Source organism: Pezoporus wallicus, unplaced genomic scaffold (genome assembly GCF_028554395.1).
Source record: "Pezoporus wallicus isolate ANWC-B61680 ecotype Strahan unplaced genomic scaffold, APGP_CSIRO_Pwel_v1 contig_5785, whole genome shotgun sequence".
NCBI classification, from domain to species: Eukaryota; Metazoa; Chordata; class Aves; order Psittaciformes; family Psittacidae; genus Pezoporus; species Pezoporus wallicus.
In genome coordinates, this window is record NW_026641150.1 from 3,674,968 (window position 1) to 3,686,348 (window position 11,381).

Consider the following 11,381-nt stretch of genomic DNA (forward strand, 5'->3'; position numbering starts at 1 on the left):
ACTGAAGTAGACCAAACTATATTTTCAGTCACCTTGTTACTGACCTGAGAACAATCATTAGACAAAATCAGACTTCCTTGCTTGATATGTGACAGATTCAGAGAAAGCAATATCAAAGAGCCACAGAATACCAGGTTGGAAGGGACCTCAAGGATCATCTGGTCCAACTTTTCTAGGCAAAGCATGACCTAGACTAGACGTCCCAGCACCCTGTCCCGTGAATCTTAAAAGTGTCAGAGATTGGGGAATCCAACACTTCCCTGGGGAGATCATTCCAATGAGTGATTGTTCTCATTGTGGAAAATTTTCCTCTAGTGTCCAGTTGCAATCTCTCCAGGAGTAACTTGCAGCCATTGCTCCTCATCTTTTCCATGTGACTCCTTCTAAAAATAGTCTCCAATTTCTTGTAACCACCTTTTAAATACTGGAACGTGGTGATAAGGTCTCCCCTGAGCCTTCTTTTCTCAAGGCTGAACAGACCCACTTCTCTCAGCCTTTCCTCACGGCATGCTTCCCAGTCCTTTGGTCATCTTTTTGGCCTTTCTCTGGACTCTCTCTAGCCTGCCCACATCTCTTTTTGTATTGCGGGTATCAAAACTTAATGTGGTATTCCAGGTGTGGCCTGGCAAATGCTAAGTGGGATAATGACTTCTTTATCTCTGCTGGTGATGCCCTTGCTGATGTCACCTTGCTTACTTTGCCAAAGCAGCACACTGTTTACTCTTATTGAGCTTGCTGTCTACCAGGACCCCCAGGTCCCTTTCCACAGACCTGCTTCCCAGACACTTTACCAAGGTGACATGTCTGCTATTTTCACCTACCCAGCTACTGCCTGTACCATAAGGTAACTGACTCAGGATCAAGCCTTTCATCATTGACACCTAATCCTTGTCTTCGTTACTCCTCTTCTAAAAGGCACTCACTTTCCCCAGGGTATAATTTTATTGATAAAACAAAGAAGAACTGAAGCAGATATCAGCACAGGAGTTTTGGATATAAAACCAGCTTGTAGAATATTGCAGAAAAAGGAGAAAAGGAGCAGGTAGGGGGGAAGTTAGGAGGGAATAAACTGAATACACTCTGTTGCAAGAGAAAGAAAACCAGATCTGTTGTCATTCTACTTTCTAGTTGGCAAATTTCACATTTTGGAAAACTGTTGGCTGTAGGTCGTATTTTTTTGTTGAAAATATTATTCCCCTTTGAGATCAGATTGAGGCTATTCAACTTCATTTAAAAAGGGAAAAAAAAAAAAAAGTAAATAAATTCCAATGAAGATTTTTTCATTTTTCTCCTAGAAAAGATTAAAATTTGGCAGTAGAAATTTGTGTTGTTTCAAAATGAGTTAGCTGAAAAGGATAGACAAGCTGAACAAACAACTGTCTGAAAGCTTTAAAGGAGGAACTTTTGATACTTTGTCTCTGAGTGCAAGCTCAGAGATGAGACACGTTGGGTACCAATTGTTACTCACAGCGATTTAAGAGATTAGGTGAGTAGCACAGATGTCCAGACAAAAAGCTTAATTGCATGGTCAAGTTCTGACTGAAGTTACTCTAGTTTAACAAGTTACCACATACCAGCTGAGCTAGGAAAACTATTTCAGTTTTGTTTCCTGTTAGCTATTCATGAGAACAAGGCTCCTGCAGGCTGCTATTTTAGGTTAGCCTAATACACAGTATCTTCCTTTTGCTTTGGGCCGAGACTGAACATTTGGAGTTACCTGTGACTGTACTGACTTAACAGCAGCTTAGGCCTAGTCGTGTTTGAACACTACGAGATGCTTCCATTTTCACAATTAAAAAATCTGCTGATCCACAACTCATTCTTTTCCTTCAGGTAACCAAATTCAGCGCTTGAAATTAATATATAGTGATCTTGAGCTACAACCTGAGAAGCTATTTCTGCTATGTTTTTATACTGCCCATTCACTACAATACTAGCCCCCTGCACTCCCACCTCAAACCAAAGCCTGTATATTTTCTTATAATGATCTAAGCTCCATTTTCTTTGAAGTCCAAAGACAGTGTTGAAGTATTGCATTTAATTTAAATTTTAATTATTTTAAATTAAATTCATTTAGATTTTAAAAGGCACAATTCATCCCTTCAGGTCACAATTTTTAGAAGGACTGGGTTTTTTTAAAATAATAAAAGTGCTACTGCAGAGAGTTTTATAAGTACTCAGATGCCCATGCTAATCCTTTGGCCAGAGTGTTCTGAATCACTGTCTGCAGGTACAATGTAGCCTCTCATCTTTCAGTTTGATTCATACTTGAAACATATAGGTAAACCAAAACACGAGAGCCAAAAATTAGTTGTAGTGAAAAAAAAAAAAGTAGCAGAGATCAAACCAATTCCATCATTTGTGGAATCTGTTGAACTGAATAAATACCAGAAAGCAACTGGGAAAAGGATTTATGTCCAGTAGTGAAGAGCTAGAAGGAAATGACATACAAATCAACAACAGTTAAGATGATCAGTGGAAGTCTATTATACCTATAAGGTTAACAACTTTAAAACTGACTCAAAAGTGGAGCTTTATTTTCAAAGTAAATACCTACCTGAAACTAACTGTTCCTCTGCCACGCAAAAAACCTGAAGGTTGCCTTGAACTGAAAAAGGATTAATAGTTGTCATGAGCTGTTCTTGGTTATCAGAGCAAAACAAGATCACCTTCATGAGCACATTCTGTTTTCTTGAGCTGTGTGAATTAGCCTCAGCTCCTGGCTGTGGTTCAGGTTTGAATGTGTTTGTATTCCCTGAGCTTCCAGTTGTGCAAACTATTCACTCCACTTACCCCATGGTTTTGGATTTCTACAGGATCTGTCTTACAAGGACCGCCACTGGCACGAAACCTGCTTCCACTGCTTCCAGTGCAAGAATTCATTGGTGGACAAACCTTTTGCTGCAAAAGAGGAACATCTACTTTGTACTGATTGCTACTCCAACGAATACTCTTCCAAATGTAATGAGTGCAAGAAGACTATTATGCCAGGTTAGGATGCTCACTTTTTGGACTAAGAAAAGATTAGACTAAATAACAAGCCCAAATTCAGCAACATTTATAACAAACATTTATCCTTGACTCTATCTGCTAAGTCATGGTGAACTTTGTAAAATACAGTTAATGGTGCATTCCAAGTCATTTCCTTGACCAGAACACGTAATTTTCATAATGGAACAAGATAGAATTGTTCTTCACATGAAGCAGATTACTCTTGACAATTAATATTTATTTCATTTAGCATTTTTATTAATAGGATTTATGATTTTCTATAGCAGTATTCATTACAAGGCTTTTGATAGCTAGACAATTAAAACTGATCTCTCTGTCCAATCCCAACTTTGTGTTCTGTCCTGAATGGCTTCCACTGCTTGAAGATCAAAAGCAGCTTGAAAATTTAACAGCTTGCTTAATTCAAAATTTAGCTTTCTATGTAATTACTCCAAGTTTAGCTTCTCCCATAAAAAATGAAAAATTGGTCAAAGTGCCTCCAAAGTCTTTCTTGAGCACAAAGACATGAAGAAACAGGAAAGAGCTATTTTCTTTTTCAATATAAAACATGAGGTTATGGTGATAGATTGCTAAAACCTCATCTGCTCATGTCAGTACAATAGCATTCTGTGATGATTTGAGGGCTTAAAGTGGAAGGAATATTGGTCCAGAAATAAAATATTAAAAAGCAAATTGAAAAATCCATGTACATGCTCCATAACAATTACTAGTTAATTCTTCCAGTAAAATTTTTCCTTGGCTGGTTCTGACATTGGTCATCTTCGACAAAAGCTAAAACCCACAACATTGTGCATCTAAGGGCTTGATGATCAAACAGGACATATAAATGAAACAACAATGATATTTAAAAGCAGATGGCTCTATCCATTCAAGTTTAGCATATCCTTCTATTATTCCATGGGCACCTGGTTTTACTGATGCAGCACTAACACCTGACATGTTTGGAAGTAGCCAGTGCTAGTTTTAAAGCTGGAACTACGTATTTGTATATATTTTTAAGATTGTTCATCAAATTCACCCTCATGATCAGTGAACTTATCTACCAAATGGATCTCTTTTGCCTATTATGCAAGCTATAGATTGATATGTAGTAATGGACTGATATACCCAGAGAATCCCTTCTTCTCTTGTAATCAGAAACAAAAGATATCAATTTTTATGAAGCTTTGCAATCACCAACTGGTCTTGAGCTGCTTACTCAAGGTAGCCACGATGTCACCACATTCAGAGACCCATACACCCAACTTGTATTTTCTGCTTACACAGCATACCATGTTATTAGTACAGGAGCTGCACCAGAGCACTGTGTCCACCAACTGAAGCATAATTCATTTTGAAAGAACCAGCAAGTGGTTGGATACCCTTTATGGAGATGGTTAATGCTACACTTGCCCTTTGCTTTGCTCCACTAAATGTACAATTTAGATTTAATAAAGCATTATCATGACATGCCCATTAAATACTAAAGTAATTACAAGCCTGATCTTTCCGTCCTTCTTCAAACTAAACTCCCACTGACTTCAGCAGCTAACAAACAGAGCTCCCCCTGCCTTGAGTTTCAGTGGCAACACAATCCCAAAGAGAGAACAGCTAAAATGTGAAAATTCTAGGTTATTAAAAAAAAAGCAACCCTACATCTCCTTTTTCCAGAACATTATTCCTTCAAGGACTGATTAATTTCACCTTTGTATGATATGGAAAGCTAGCAGCACAAAGAGGGCATAATTCTTTAAAAGGTGTGCATTAATAAAATGACACAGAAATATTCATGCATGTAAGCATCATGCAGAAAGATAATTAACAGCTCCCTTATGCAAGTCAGTTCTTTACAAAAAATGGAATAAATTAAAAAATCCTGCAGTATGCCTCTGGGCAGAATTTAATAGGACAAAAGTAAATTAAAAGAAGAAAAATATGCAACTAGTAAACAAAGAGAACTTAATGCTTCAGAAGGGGAAAATGGTAAAACTCTACCCTGAAGTAACGGGGATGTGGAGAGTTGGCATCAAAGGAGTTAGTGTGGTTCTTCATCATTAGCCAACATGATCAGCTTGTCAGTCTTCCAAGCACTTGATATCATGCTTGCTGCTACAGGCTTCAACAGTAATGCAGAACCGTAGCAGCATCATTTGTTTCCTTTCCCTTCTGGCCTGTATCATATATTCAGACTTAAATGGTACATAAGAAATTACATAGCGTGTAAAGAAATATGTCCGTATTATAGGGTATCTCCAGTCCCCTGGAAGGGGTGAGTCCACCTGTCATACAGTGGGCTGAATCTGCAAAGCACAGTATCTGTACCCTAAAACTTCATTCTAGACAAGTTTATTCAGCTCCTAGCTACCATACCACTTTTCTGCTTTTTACAGGATCACAGAATGGTTTGAGTTGGAAGGGACCTTAAAACTCATCCAGTTCCACCCCCCTGCTACAGGCAGACACACCTTCCACTAGACCAGGTTGCTCAAAGCCCCATCCAGCCTGGCTTTGAACACTGCCAGGGATGGGGCAGCCACAGTTTCTCTGGGCACCCTGTGCCAATGTCTCACCTGAAAGTTTCAAGAGACAGAAGAACATTTGTGATAAGTGTTGCACAGCTGGAAACCATTGCAAATTTATAGTGGACCTCAATGAGGGCAGGAACAAGGCCCCACAGCATATATGAAATAATCCTTTGTCTCAGACAGTGACTATGCTTTACTGGGAAAGGGACGCAAGAAGGTTGCAAGGAATTAACCAGCTATCTTGCAGATGTCTGAAAAAAACAAATAAAGAGAGACTTGGAATGAACAAAGTCAAACTCTAAGGAGGTATGGCCTTACCTTCACTCAACACTAACAGGAGCTTTTATTGCTGTCTTGCTAATCCTCAAAACCTTCCTGTGCATTAGAATTTATTACTAACTCAAATAATATCACAAAAAGGTGTCCTAAGCCTTCATTATTAGCAGTAAATGTTTCTCTTCTTCACAGGAGAAGAACCACTCACTCTTCAAAAACCGAAATGGTACCAAATACCATGCAAAGCTGGTAGGAACATGAAATAGGCACCTGTGTCACAGCTGCGCTGCTTCCTAACTGACAACCAGCTGCCAGGCAAACAGGAGGTACAAATTGCATCTGTCTCAGCCAGAAGTGGTTCAGTTGATGCTCTGGTCTCATTACAGGTACTCGGAAGATGGAATACAAGGGCAACAGCTGGCACGAGACCTGCTTTATCTGCTATCGCTGCCAACAGCCTATTGGGACAAAGAGTTTCATCCCTAAGGACAATCAAAACTTTTGTGTACCCTGCTATGAAAAGCAGTTTGCCATGCAGTGCGTCCAGTGCAAGAAGGTAAGGCTCTTACTTTACTTACCTAAAACCCAAGTGACTGAAGTCCATCCAATTTTACCTCCAAGCAGGTAGAATGCCTTATTTCCATGTGTTAAAACACTCAGAATCAACTGATTTTAAGAGACCATTTCAGTTCCCATTCTGCACCACGCACAGCATTTACTACAATGAGAATTCTCTTACTCAAAGACCCTTTGTGTTGAAACCATAAGGAGAACACATTTAAAAAGAAAATAATTCTGCAGTGGAATAACTTCATTAAAGTATAACCCATCATACACTTAAACATTTCAACTGGAAGGAAAATAAGCTAGCACTGATAACATGTTAATATTCTAATGAAGTTCAAGACAGAGATAAGTGTTACACAGAGCAAATGCTGCTCCTGAAATGAACACTATAAGCTAAATATGCTCAGGAAATTGACTTTCTAGGCTAAAGACCTTTTATTTGTGAGTTTTCTAAGTTCTATACACAGGCACTGATAGGAATTTTAGAATCATTTCCTAAAAAGAATCATTAATTATGGAACTAACAAATCCCAGTTTCGTATGGATATACGCATAGGCAACCAAACTTATGGCTATACCCACATTAAATTCCCTTTCCCATTGCCAGTGTTTCCTTCATCTTGTCCTGTGTGCTTCCAGCACACCACCCGTGCCCAACCTACCCAGACTTTCTTCCACGTATGCTACCTGCTCATTTGACCTCCCAGTCAAGCAAAGCTGGAGACTGGTCATATAACAGCTGGCCAAAAATAACTGCATCTTTGCTGCTGCAGAGGCAAAACCAAACAAGTAAAGGCAATTTTTCTTTCAGCCTTTGACCTAAAGTATACCTAATTACCTCCTATCCATTCATTAATTTTCTGAATTGGAGTTTCATATGTTAAAACCTGTCTAGTATCCCATTTTAATCACATTTGAGAACAGCCTCAGAAATACTTGTGAAAGAGCAAAGACACAGGTGAATACAGATACTAGGTAGAGTGATCACACACAAGCCTGATTCCTAGGGAATCTCCCTTTACGGAAGAAAGGAAGAAAACTTAAACTGCCCAATTTTACAGCTTGCTGAGGAATACTCAAACGGTCAAAAAAAGTCCCATTTGCCTAACATCAGGACAGCTGGTTTCGCAAATAACTTGCTCTAAGAGAAAAGTCTAGAAAAGCACAGGGTTCAGCTAAAATTTGAAATAAAAGTCTTTGCCAAGGAAAGTGATGGGGAAGTCGAAACACATGAGGTAGTTCCTTCACCATGAAGAATGTGACAGGTAAAAGAACAGAGGCGAGATGAATCCTAGCACATGCATATGAAAAGCAACATACAAAAGACTAGCTTTAAAAACAAAGAAATAAATGAGAGTGAGATTATCCAATATAGGGAGAAGAAAGTATGGGACTTCTTTATATAAATTAGGAAATTATCATAAAACACTTGCATGATTTTCTCAAAGTCAGCTCCAGCCAAAATGATGATTTTGCTGCTGCTAAGCTTTCTTTCCCTCCTCCCACCCACAAAAACCTCATTGCCTTTCCTCTCTCCCAAAGCAAAGATCAAACCTGCCACCCTCAACAAAACACTTCTTGTCTTACGTTCCATGAAACAGGCTATCACCACAGGAGGTGTCACTTACCGAGAGCAGCCGTGGCACAAAGAATGCTTCGTTTGTACTGCGTGCAAGAAGCAGTTGTCTGGACAACGCTTTACCTCCAGGGATGAGTTTGCATATTGCCTGAGCTGCTTCTGCAACCTCTATGCCAAAAAGTGTGCTGGATGCACAAACCCAATCAGTGGTAGGTCTCCCATGGCCAGTGCCTTTAAACTTTGCTTGCTTGTTTGTTTTCTCCCAGTGAACTGCTTCTAATGTTAAAAACAGCTCAGTAGTTCATTGTGAGTAACTTGGGAAACTCAAGACACTGTACAATTCACATACAATACAATGTGTGAAATTAAATACTTAAGATGCCTTTCAAATGCCTAACAAAAAGAAATAGAAGAGGTCCTTAAACTGAAGTTTCCCACTTACCACCCAATTTTCATGGAACATGGTGGACCCACAGCAACACAGCTGTTCACGCAGTGGGATACGCATGTTCTGCACATCATTCCACTTGAGTTCATGAAAGGGATCACTGATCTCAGCAACAACAGTCCCTTTGCCAGCAGAAAGTGTCCAACTGGCTTATATCTCATGCTGTATTTCTAGAGGATTTCTACCCTGACTTTTCAGGACAGCAACTGAGACATCACAAGACTTTTAGATACTGCTTTCCAGTATAAAAGTACTTAAAGGAGCAACTGCTTAGAGCTTTACTGCAAAGCACCTGGCATAAAAATATAACCTCATGTAAGAAGTAATCAGCATTTAACAGTATGATGCATACAGGCCAAGACTGCAAATCTGACTTATATGTGGACCATTTTCTCCTCACATTACTCTGCCCTTGTGCCTGTCCCTCAGCAACATATGTTTGATTGCATAGCTCCAAGAAAAGTCAGTGTGTAACACCACAGGTACTGTTTTCTGTTTGTGTGAAAAGAGGCATATCCCTCTTCAGTACTGCATTTCTATCACATGCTGTTTCTTTCAAAAAGTTGCTACTAAAGGCAAAACAAAACCAAACCCCCTCTCATCAGGTAAGAGATATGCTCAACTAAGTCTTTTCACTGACTTCCAGCTAGTCCTTCGAAAGCATCATATTAAAATTGTTTGCCCTTTCTGAGGTTAAGCAAAAGATAATTACTAAGAGACATTTATCCCTTTTTTTTTCCTGTACAGTTTCAATACCCCTCATGACAACCTCCACAGCCTCACACTCTTCAGTGCTTTTTGCAGTTTGCTATCCTGCTTCTCTCCTTGAGGCACTCTTCTCTCAAAGCTGTGGCTCAAGTCATGACACAACCTGTGAAGACTTTTTTTAATGATCTAAGTACATATTTAGAAAACACAATTAACTGAAGACACCATAAAACATTCAGAAAAAAACTATCAGACTTCTGTTCAGGGGCAGTCGCTTTCCTTTTCTGCTGTATATCACAGTGCCATACCTTGAAAATTATACCTGGTACAGAATAAGGCTAGCAAAACAGGCACAGCAACAAACAGATTAGTCACAATGGCATTTTTTCACTGCTCTATGTCTCCCCTTTGATACCTGAGTGTTGTCTGAAACAGCACCACTTGATGGCTGATGTGCTATTCTTTTCTTGTAACAGAATGCTTTTGGTTTTCAAACAGGACTTGGAGGAACCAAGTACATCTCCTTTGAAGAACGGCAGTGGCATAATGACTGCTTTAACTGTAAGAAGTGCTCTCTCTCATTAGTGGGTCGAGGCTTCCTCACAGAAAGGGATGACATCCTTTGCCCTGAGTGTGGGAAGGATATTTAAAGATCAAAACAAGAGGTGAGGAGAGGGAGGAAAGCCATGCTTGCAATATATAGTCTGAAATACACAGATGTTCAGAACTAGCTTTGCCACTCTGACTTTCGCTGTACTATTAACATTACTTAAACTTTTTCTCCAAACTCTCCAAATCTGGAGGGAAAATAACTTCAAAATCCCTAGTAGCAGTGGTGGTGTTCAAGATTGCTACAGCTAACCAAAACCAATGCAAAACCCAAGACGTAACATCATTTGGGGGTTACTGACTTAACATACTCTTTTTGGTTTTGCACTCCATATTCTGGTTACAAGCAAGTGATGTAGTTCAAGGATTACAATGGCCACATACAATACATTCATAGATGGATATTCAGGGTGAAACCCTCAACCCACTGAAATCAATGGCAAACCCCATTCAATTTCAGTAAGGATGTGGTCTCGCCTCAGTGTTCTAAAGCTATGTGACTAGTGTGCGCTGTCAAGTGTGTAGAAAGACCGTGAATGTAGAGGGTGTTCAATGTACAAGGATGTGTGCCATGCAATGAAGAGATATAATGATAAAACAGTTGAAGTGGGAGTGCTTTGTAACAGGTACATATTTTATTGCATGACTAGCTGATCATTGTGTGAAGTACAAGTTCTGATTGACAGTGTCAGTATTACAGTTAGTCGACATTACGCTGCACATTGTATTTTTCAAAATAAAATCATTTAAAACAAAATAGTGATTGTGGTTTAATTGCATTTACATATTAGATATTTACAAATGAAATGCTTTCACAGTCTGAAGGAACATAATGCAAGAGCCACACAAACACAACTTTTTTTGCACTTCGTCATTAGGAACCTGTGGGGTTTAGGCAATCCTCAGATGGACCCTGCTGATACAACATAGTCTGCTACTAACTGAAATTAGTGTGAAATTATCGGCAAAACTAAACAACTGTGTGAAAATACTGAATGGAATGCAGCTGATAAAAATGTGCTAGTAGGCTCTAAACTAAAAAACAAAATACTGTTTTTCTCAGCAAGAAAGGTCAAGACAGCTCAGAAGACATTCATCTTTGCAAAAGTCAGAAGTTTAACTTCTATGCTAGGGCATGCTTTCATTTTGTTATGTATTGCAATATGTAAATACCATTTGCTCTAGCGTCATTTCTGCTACATGTCTGCTGCAAAGGCAAAGTTCAACCACAGAATGCTAGCAGGTCAATAAAATCAAGAGGAAATAATCCAAAGGAAGATTAACACTTCCCAAAACAAACCTCAAGAAATCCGCCCATGTTACACAAATGTATGATCCTGGCACACCTTCTGGATGGAATTCATTTGCATCCAGCAAAAGGAGGAAAGTAATATGTCACACTTCCAATTGGAATCTTCAGATGTGGAAAGAAGGATTAGGCATACACTTTGTGTGTAACTAGGTAGGAAAAGTTTGCTCCTAGTTCCTGTCACCACTCTTGAATTTGCCTCTTTTTGTACCAAGTGTAGTGTGCTCACAGGTCATTCCTCTCTCATTAATTCAACAAATAGATGCGTCAGGTAAGATTTGGTTGGGAAACCATTTGAAGAACTTTGCTGGCTGACATTTTTGAAGTGCACACTGTGTAAATCAGATCTCATTGAATTACTAAATTCTG

General features: G+C 39.2%; 1 protein-coding gene across 2 annotated transcripts in view; it reads left to right on the forward strand.

Annotated features, from left to right (window-relative positions):
• FHL2 (four and a half LIM domains 2) overlaps positions 1-10,023 on the forward strand; it is a 40,473-nt gene extending 30,450 nt beyond the window's left edge. For both annotated transcript variants that reach the window (XM_057422397.1, XM_057422398.1), the window contains exons 3-6: positions 2,817-2,991; positions 6,179-6,348; positions 7,961-8,147; positions 9,593-10,023. In XM_057422397.1, the coding sequence (XP_057278380.1) occupies positions 2,817-2,991; positions 6,179-6,348; positions 7,961-8,147; positions 9,593-9,744 (684 nt within the window). In that variant the 3' untranslated portion in view covers positions 9,745-10,023. The remainder of the gene's footprint in view (positions 1-2,816; positions 2,992-6,178; positions 6,349-7,960; positions 8,148-9,592) is intronic.
• The last annotated feature ends 1,358 nt before the right edge of the window (positions 10,024-11,381 follow it).